Genomic DNA, 10,009 nt, shown 5'->3' with positions numbered 1-10,009 from the left:
AATTAGAAAATACTACATTTCAATTAATAAAATCACTGCTGGCAAATGAATGATGTTATGACAGTGTATCTTGGTATAACCTTCCTGGAGAGCAATATGTATCAGTAATTTTTAAAATGTCCACACTGACATTTACCAAGAATTAACTCTGATAAAACAGAGATGCACATAAAGATTGGCATACAAGAGTGCTCACCATAATTTAATTAATAAGAATTACAATTAGAAAATGCCAATAACAGGTAAGTGAAATAAAACATGGGAAATAAATGCAATGACATGTTGGGCAAGGTAGCCTGAAGAATTACAGCTGGGAAGATGTTCATGATACACGCTAGGTAGACAAACAAAAGACACAAAATTGTGTCCATGTGTCACTATTCCAGTTTGCTTTTCACTAAAAAAGAGATAGATTTACATAGATATGCGCATCCAAAAGACAGAGGAACTATAGAAAAAGTGTAATAAGAATAAAAGGTATTTTAATTTTTCCTCTTTGTATTTTACACCTCTTTGTATTTTCAAAATTCTCTCTAATGAATATCTGTTAGTTTTATAATTAAAAAATTAAACGTGATTTTTAAAGTAAACACCCCTTACCTTAATAAAACCCCAGAGTCCACCAGCAGATGCTTCATCCTGCCCTCTACCAATTCTAGGATCTTCTTGCTGCTCTGGAAAAGTTATGGCTGATGTGGTTCCAGTTCCCTGTGCCAGAGACGTCAAACCAGCTTGCTGAGTAATGGGAGTTGGCAAAATACCTAGTTAATGGCAAAAATGTCAATATATGTAATTTATTCCATAAACTATTTCCTATAAAAAGAAGATACAACATATGAGATGAGTAGTTCAAAACAGCTTTAATAATGTAACTATATACTCAGGCATTTCAACACTGAGATATGAGCTCAAAGAATCACCTAAACCTTTATAAAATACACAAAATTCCAAAGAAGAAATTTCTTTCCCTCTTCATAAGCTTACACCAAGTGCCCTGAAAATGGACAGAAAATATACATCCAAAAGTACTTCATGTTTTTGCCCTATGAGCACTTGGATGCAGACAGCTACAGTTTGAATCTCTTTAAAGCACAAAAATAGCTGATATGAGCACTCAAGCCCATCATAAAAAAAGCATGTAAAAATTAGTAAACATATCCACATACCCTATTTTAACTCAAAAAAAAATTCACATACACATGGGTGTCATACTTGTACTCTCGAAAAATTTTTATTTGTTAAGGTAGACAAGCCAAGTTGGATTATAAAATCACAACAAAATTGTTTCTTTTCCTAAAATGAGAAACAATAGGCAGAATATGACAGGATGAAGTTTTGATATTGATTTCCAATAACCATTCCTGGGAAGTCGAAAAAGTAGGTGTAACTGACCTAGAAAATAAAATAGTCCAATTCCACCAACTCATGGCACATACACTTATTTGTTTTTGAACTTTTACCTGGCTAAATAAAACTACTCCCTGGACCATTCAGTCCTAATAATTTTTTAAGTAAAGCTTTTAAAAAAACTCTCAGACTTCACCTTGATGTTTCTCGATAACTGCACAAAATGTTAGGACAAAAGTTTCGAATTCTGTTTGACATTCCACATACTAATCATGTACTAAGTTTTATATCATATAAAAATCATATATTAAGTAACATCAGCTTTATTTTAATAATTTAAATGAAAACAGGAAGCTCTGGAGATCAAGGAAAAGGGAATGAAACATTCATGCACAGTAACAGGACCCCTCATACACTGCTGGTGAGAAAGTAAAATGGTGCAGCTGCTTTGGAAAATAGTCTGGTAGTTGTTCAAAAGTCAGCAATTCTGACATGCACCCCAGTGTTCACAGCACAGCACTATTTACAACAGCCAAGACATGGAAGCAACCTGAATGTCCATCGACAAATGAATGGATATATATATATATATATATATACACACATACACACATATACAATGGAACGTTACTCAGCCATAAAAAAAGAATGAAATACTGCCATTTGCAGCAACATGGATGTACCTAGAGATTATCATACTAAGTGAAGTAAGTCAGACAAAGACAAGTATCATATGGTATCACTTATATGTGGAATCTAAAAAATGGTGCAAATGAACTTATTTACAGAACAGAAATAGACTCACAGACATACAAAAAAACCTTATGGTTATCAAAGGAGAAGGAGGTGGGTAAATTAGGAGTTTGGGATTAAGAGATACACACTACTATATATAAAACAGATAAACAACAAGGACCTACTGTATAGCACAAGGAACTCTACTCAATATCTTGTAATAACCTATAATGGAAAAGAATCTGAAAAAGAATATAGATATATGTATAACTGAATAACTATGCTGTACACCTGAAACTAACACAATGTTATAAAGCAACTATACTTCAGTTAAAAAAAAAAAACCCTCCAGGAAAAAAAAAAGTCAGCAATTCTGCACCTAGGTATAAACCCAAGAGAAATGAAAACATGTTCACATAAAACCTTGCACACAAAGGTTCATAGAATCAGTATTCACAATAGGCAAAAAGTGCAAACAACCCAACAGTTTATCAACTGATGAAATGCATAAACACAACGTGGTATATCCATACAATGGAATATTATTCAGTCTTAAAAGGGAAGTTCGCTACAACATGGATGAATCTTGAAAATGTTACACTAAGTCACAAAAGACACATATTATGAGTCCATTTATATGAACTGTTCAAAATAAGCAAATTCATAGAAACAGAAAGTAGATTAGTGGTTCTGAGGGCCATGAGGATTGGGAGGAAGTAGGGCGTGACAGCTAATAGGTATGGGGTTTCTTTGGGGCTGATTAAAAGGTTCTAAAATTGATTTTGGTGATGGCTGCACAATTCGATAAATACAGTAACAACTATTAAACTGTACACATGAAAGCGCTGAATTGTATGTGAATTATACCTTAATAAAGCTGTTTAAAAAAAAAACAAAACATTCACCATAACCACTTGTTTCAAAGTATCAGTGAGAGAGAGAATTACCTGTCACCGGAGGTGCAGAAAAAGACGGCATCAGGGGTGTCTGGGGAGCTCTTCCTGCATGTCCTCGTGTAATGTCATAGGCTGAGCCGACAGAGAATCCTGATGTAGGAGGACCCGAAGCAGGGGCAGATAAGAGAGTGTTTGGGGCAGAAGTGGAAGGTGGGAAGTGGGATAAAGGAGGGTTACTGAAGGCAGCAGCAGTTGGTGGAGAAACATGAGGTGGTAAAGAGGTAATGAGTGGAGGACCAGAAGGAACCGGTGAAGGAGGCACAAAGGGCAAGGGTGGCGAAGGCCTCACAGGAGGCAGGGACTGCTGAGGGGTGGAGAAAGTGTGTGGCGGCGGGGGCTGCACAGAGGACACGCTTGGAGAAGAGAAAGCGCTGGCCGCAGCTAGAAAAAGGAGGGCAGGAAAAAGTGCGTCAGTGAAATGTTTTTCACTTAGTTTTCAAAGTGTCTCATTACTGTCTTCTTGGAAAATTTTAAAATTTAACAGACCCTATCCCAAGAGTTATTTTTAAATGTGTGATGTGAAATATATGACTATGACTGAGTGCAAATGACTTTCAACTCCCATCAGTAAAAGCAGCAGATATGTAAAATTAAGTTATGGTATTGCAGACCTTTGTGTTTTTGTTTGTTTTGATGTGCTTTTAATAAAATAAAGCCGTTTTTCATCCCTGCTGATATGAGCATAAAACCTCACAATTTAAGGCTCAAACTTTGGTCAGAAGGTTAATCACCACAAAGTCACAGAACATTAGACAAAGCTAACACATACTTTTTAGGATGTCTCTGTCATAACAAAGAAGATTTCTAGTCAGCATGAACATAAAAATCGAAAGTCAGAATAAAGCAAAACATATATGTTTTCTGTCTTTGGGCTTAAATTAAAAAAGGCTATCTCCCTTCATCCTGGCAAAGATTACAGAATTTTTAATATACAGGCACACCTCATTTTATTTTGCTCCGCTTTACAAATTGAAGGGTTGTGGCAACCCTTGTGTGAAGCAAGTCTATCAGCACCATTTTTCCCAACAGCATTTGTTCTTCGTGTCTCTGTGTGACATTTTGGTAACTCTCACATTTCAAACTTTTTCATTATTATTATATTTGTTATGGTGATCTGTGATCTTTGATGTTACTAATGCAAAAAGATGACAACTCGCTAAAAGCTCAGATGATGATCAGCATTTTTAAGCAATACTTTAGCAAAGTTTTTACTTAAGGTACGTACATTCTTTTTTTTGACATAATATATTGCACACTTAACAGACTACAGTATAGTGTAACCATAGTTTTTATATGCACTGGGAAACAAAAAAATTCATGTGACTCACTTTATTGCAGTATTCACTTTATTGTACTGGTCTGGAACTGAACTCACAGTATCTCTGAGGTATGCCTCTATGCTTTTTTTAAATGACTCTGAGAAAAGATAACAGTATCTTGACTAACCTCAAAACATACTGATGCTAGACAACTGCACGTACCTAAAGGGGCTGGGGGGGAAGATGGCTGTGCCGCTGTGGCAGCGACAGCCAGTCCTGCTGAACTTGGTGGAGGAGTCCCAGGTGGTGTTGTCTCTATTCCACTCTCTTCCATCATTTTTCTTCAATTACGGTAAAACTGTAAAAATATAATAAATATTACACAGTAATAAAAACTATATTTTTAAACCTTGTATAGTTAGAGAATAGTTTTTTAAAATAATCAACAGACAGATGTCTGTCTTTACTGTTTATAATGCCACTTATCTCCAGGTGAAGGGTTTGTCAAAATTCCTAATAGTCTGTGAGAATATTTAGCGTGCAAACAATCTGAGACATTTTCACACACCTAATCCATTACTGAGAAATAATTTTACGTTAACTAAGTAATTAATTACCCAATATATTTCAAATAGTAAATTAACTAATTTAGTTTCTGCCACATGGATGCATGGTAGATTTATATCTAGATTCCAGTCACTATTACTTTTAAAATAAAAATAAGTTATTTAAAGTATTCTTGAAACACTTCCTCTCTCATTAAGCAGTGTATGAGGGCTACTCCTGTTAACAGTAAAAAAAAAAATTTTTTACTGTGCTCGATTCCCAGGTTTTCTTAGTTTACACTCTAAAATGTGCCCCATAATGGCTAAATGATATGTCTTGGGTTTTAGAAAATTTAACTGTAGCAAAAATGCCACTAGATAGCATTTTGACCTAACAGTCAAAAATGGGTTACAAAATGTGGGAAAACTTCCTTAAAAATTACAAATTTTCAAGCCTGCCTCAAGTATAAAATCAAAACTTCTAAACCTACCAAATAAGTTTTTGAAGTTTTTACTCATTTAACAAATATTCAGTAACGGTCAACCACTTGCCAAGCACTGTACTGATGCCTCTGGAAATACAGTGTAAGCAAAACAAACAGGATACTTATAGTCCGGTCCGGGAGACAGTCAAACAATGACAGCAACATAACAATGAACTATAGCCTGAATGATGTGCTCTGAGAGCAAGAACAATTCTGCTCGCTGGGAATACGGTTTTGACTTGCGGACAGAAAAGGGTTCCCCAAGGAAGTCACATATAAGCTGAGATCTGAGGGACGATCAGAATTTAATTAGGCAAGGGAAAGGAGCTAAAGAGGGCACATGCCAGAAAAAGTGAATATAGAGAAGGTATAAAGGCCCTGGAAGGTTGAGGGACATTGACACATTCAAGAAAACGCATGCAGCAGAAAGGAATAATGAGGACCGGAGACATGGAGAGGAACTCAGACTGCGCTGACACGTATACGCCAAATTAAAGAGTTGGGTCTTTTAAGAACAGAAAGTCACTGTGGGGCATTCAAACTGGGAATGACACATTGGGTCTTTTCACTTTTTTGAAGAAATTTCAGATTCACAAGAAGATGCCAAAATAGAGCAGACTTCATGAGTACCTTAAACCCAGTTTCTGCCAATGATGGCATCCTACGTAACTAGACTACGGTGATAAAACCCAGGAAATTAACACTGGCACAATGCGAGTAACTGAACTACAGACCTTATATGGATTTCACCTGTTTTTACATTGACGTGTGTGTGTGTGTGTGTGTGTAGTTCTATGAAGTTTCATCATATGCACTGACTCATGTAGCTACCACCACAGTCAGGACACAGAACTGTTCCATCACCCCAACGAAACTCCCACATGCTGCTCCTTGGTCACACCCTCTCATCAACGATAAACTCTGGCAACCGACTGTTCTCTACCATTTTCTCATTTCATGAATGTTATGTAAATAGAATCATACAGCACACAACTTTTTGAGATTGGCTTTTTTCACTCCACAGAAAGCTCTTAAGATCCATCCAAATTGCTGGATATATCAATGGTTGGTTCTTTATTGCTGAAGAGTATTCCATTTTATAGTTGTACCACTGTTTGCTTATCCATTTATTTGTTGAAGGACATTTAGGCTGATTCCAGCTTTTGGCCATTCATATTTGGGTTTTGGAAAAATTCCTCTGACCACAGTATGCAGTTTGTGCCTTAGGGCAGTCAGAGATGCAGAGAGACCATTAAGAAGGATATAGAAGTAGTTCAAATAACATCCTAGGTTAGTGATTCTCAAATGGGGAGTGGAGGAGGGTGATTCTGCCCCTCTCCCCCGCAAGGGTCATTTGGCAATGTCTGGAGACAAATTTGGTTGTCAGAACTAGGGGGTATTACTGGTATCTAGTAGGTAAAGGCTGGGGATACTGCGAAAAATCCTACAATGCACAGGATGCCTCCACAAAAAAGAGTTATCTGGCCCCAGACTAAGGTGATGATAGTGGAGATGGAGAGAGTGGATAGACTCAAGAAATGTTTAGGTGGTTAACACTCAGTGACTGACTGGATATGGGGTCCAGGAGGGGGAGAGGCATGACTTGCACAACTGGAGAGATGGTGGTGCCATTCAGTGAGACAGGGATCACTGGAGGAGGTCAAGGTGTATGTCTGACATCCTGGGAGAGGAGGGATTATGCAGTATTTAATACTGGACCTGCTAAGTTCAAGCTCCTTGAAACGTCCAAGTACCGGTGACTTGGTCTGCAGCTCAGCAACCACATAAATGCGGGCTTCAACTGTTTACTGATAGTCTCTAAAGCCATGTGCTGAAAAGAGATTCTATGAGAAGACCAGGAGAAAAAAGAAGATGGCCCAACGAACCCTTGAAGAAGAGCCCAGGAGAAAAAAAAAAGCCTGCAGAGAAGAATGAAAGACCAGAAAGATAGGAAGAAAACCAGGAGGCTGTGGTGTCCAAAAGCCAGAGAAGCGTGTTTCAAGGTAGGAATGGGCAACAGTATCAAATGCTACAGAAAAGACAAATAGGATGATATATGAAAAAGTCAATAGATTTGCCAAACTGGAGATAAAACCTAGTGAGAGCCGTTTCCATAGAAGGAGTGGGGATAGAAGCCAATTTCAGCTGGACTGAGGTGTGAGGTGAAGCAAATGTGTACAACACTTTCAAAAAGTTCTGTTGTGAATGTAGAGGAAAGATCTATGGCAGTAAGTAGAAAACACGTATCCAGGGAAGCAAAATCCTTTCATTCAATACCTACAGACAAAGATAATCAGGGACAGAATGGCCTTCTGGGGACTTTATCACCCCCTGATAAAGCTACCTCTTTTCTTCATCTCATTTTTCTACTGGTTATTCATCTTCCTCCTACAGATGCTACCGATTCTCACAGTAATTAGTAGAAATCATATTTAAAGATAAATATTAATTAATGCATTTGCAAAAGAACCTGTACAATGAATACAACCCATAAAATGGAATAATTGGTCAATTTCTTTCTGTCTTTAAAAGCCACACTATTTGAGAATTGGCTTAATGACAATATTGGGTAAATTTTGGATGCATAAACATACCTTTTACTAAAGAAAAGCTCTTGTGATAAAAGTAACAGCAAAATGTCAGAGTTGGTAAAGGTTCTAGTGCTCATTCTCGACACAAAAAGGATATTAATGTATCAGCATTAAACAAAAAGTGATGAAAAAAAAAGTGATGGAAATGGCTTGGAAAATTGAGTCCTCAGTCTCTGGACCGACCCTGATCTTCCAATTTGCTTGTGTCTTGGTTCTTCAGTTAAAGAAAGTAGGTGGTTACTTATAAAGATACAAGAAAAGGTTTGATAAATGTAAAAGCTTGTTAAAAGCGATTATTATTGTTGATTACCGGTTCAAAAGATAATCTCTACTACCCTTTAGTGAGCACTGCTACAGGAAGGTCTGAGTTTTGTCTCTGCATTCCCACTTCTTATCCCAAAATAACTTCCATAAACGTTCACTGACAAAATAGCAGCTGTACAGGGAAAAGACTGGAATGCCAAAATGCGTCACGTTCGCAGAAATCTACATGTTGTCTCTTAAAATAACTACTTGGAATGACAAAAACTCTCTTGGATTGGACAAATTCTGCCAATCTACAGAACAGGCTATCCGGCAAACTTTCCCGAAGCAGTTCCCAGGAACGAACAAAGAGACAGCACAGTCCAAAAGCCCTCTGGAGCGGCGCTAGGCACCGATGGGGGAACCCACGGGAAAGGAGTCTCCATTGGAGACTCCAATGGAGACTCCTTTCCACGGGAAAGGAGTCTCCATTGCCCGTCCCCGTTTGTTGACCTAGGAGTCTCCCAGGCGGTAGCGGCCTCCCCCCAAGCTCTGCCACGTCTCCAGGCCGGGCCGGGCCGAGCTAAGGTCAATGGGCTCCTGCCTCCTTATCTCCCCTCCGGCCAGCGCGGTGGAAGGTGGAGCCAAACAACCCGGGGCGCCGGCGCCGGTCCCGGAACTGGAGCAAAGTGCCGGATAAGACCCCCGGGCCGCACCCACCGTGTAAGCCGCGGCGAGAACAGCTTGCCTCTTGAAGCGCACCCTGAACCCTGCATGCACCCACGGCCCGCGCCCGGACTGCACGACGGCGTAACTCCCAAACTACCCTCGCTCTCGGGGCGCCTGCCGGCCCGCCCACCTCGCACCACGGCGCCCCTGGGCACCGGTTTGGGAGCCCGCGTCCCGTCCGGCCGCCCGCACGCACCCGCGTTACTGCCAGGCTGACGCTCACCTGCGGGCCTGAGAGAGTGTCTGCGTGGCAGTGAAAAGCGGGAACTACGGAAGCTGAGCTGTAGGACTACGACTACGAGGAGAAGCAAGATGCAGGAAACCGCTCGGCGCTCACGCCCCCGCCTCCAAGATGGCCACCGTAGGTGCACTTCCCTGCGCTGCCACGTCGGCCGCGCGCCGCCCCGCCCCGCGCCCCGCCCCGTCTCGCTCGCCCGGAGCCCCGACCAGTGGCCGCGAATTTAACCTGCTGGAGTACTTGGGGCCAAAGATCCTCCTGCCCGCAGGGCTGGGTGCTGCCCAGCTCTAGGAGCATTCTCCAGCAGGGCTGCCCAACTTTCCACGCCGCAACCTCCGTACGCGAGAATGGAACCCTTGTTACCGGGTGTAGCTCACTTACTCTGTGCCGTGGCCGCCCGCGGGGATGACGATGAACCAGCCCGGGTCGTCCAGTCCAGTCCCCGCCTCCAGGAAGGACCTTGCTCCGGAAACAGGAGACTTATCCTATGTATTTTCAAAGATTTCCAAATAATAGCGGTTGCATCAAGAAAGAGAGAGAGCACGGTGGCAGCTACCATACTGATTTCTCCCCCAAAGTTCATGTATTACACATTGTTTTTTTTTAATGGAAAACCAAAGATTATCCACTTTCTTAACCTTACGTGCTGCACTTAAAACAGTTCCTGAAAGTCGGTGCTCAATAATGTACACTAAATAAATCAATGAATAGAGTGCAATGGAGGAATATAAAGAATTTGCAATCAGAAGTCCTGTTTAGGTCCAGGAGTGCCCTAATGCTACTTGAGCAGTCATGGGACCTTGTATAGGTCACTTATTCTTCCTAAGTCTCAATATTCCATCTGTAAGATAGGAATAATATTGTTTGCCATCTCTAATCAA

General features: G+C 40.4%; 1 protein-coding gene across 2 annotated transcripts in view; it reads right to left on the bottom strand.

Moving 5' to 3' along the window:
* The window catches only part of PRRC1 (proline rich coiled-coil 1), a 43,681-nt gene extending 34,430 nt beyond the window's left edge, over positions 1–9,251 (bottom strand). For both annotated transcript variants that reach the window (XM_030869745.2, XM_060296166.1), the window contains exons 1-4: positions 9,114–9,251; positions 4,520–4,655; positions 3,030–3,419; positions 601–761 (exon numbers count right to left, since the gene is read on the bottom strand). In XM_030869745.2, the coding sequence (XP_030725605.1) occupies positions 601–761; positions 3,030–3,419; positions 4,520–4,634 (666 nt within the window). In that variant the 5' untranslated portion in view covers positions 4,635–4,655; positions 9,114–9,251. The remainder of the gene's footprint in view (positions 1–600; positions 762–3,029; positions 3,420–4,519; positions 4,656–9,113) is intronic.
* Positions 9,252–10,009: the final 758 nt, after the last annotated feature.

The sequence above is a fragment of the Globicephala melas genome, chromosome 3 (genome assembly GCF_963455315.2).
Source record: "Globicephala melas chromosome 3, mGloMel1.2, whole genome shotgun sequence".
NCBI lineage: Eukaryota > Metazoa > Chordata > Mammalia > Artiodactyla > Delphinidae > Globicephala > Globicephala melas.
Note: the sequence above shows the minus strand (reverse complement) of the source record. Positions and strands in the feature narration are given on the sequence as shown.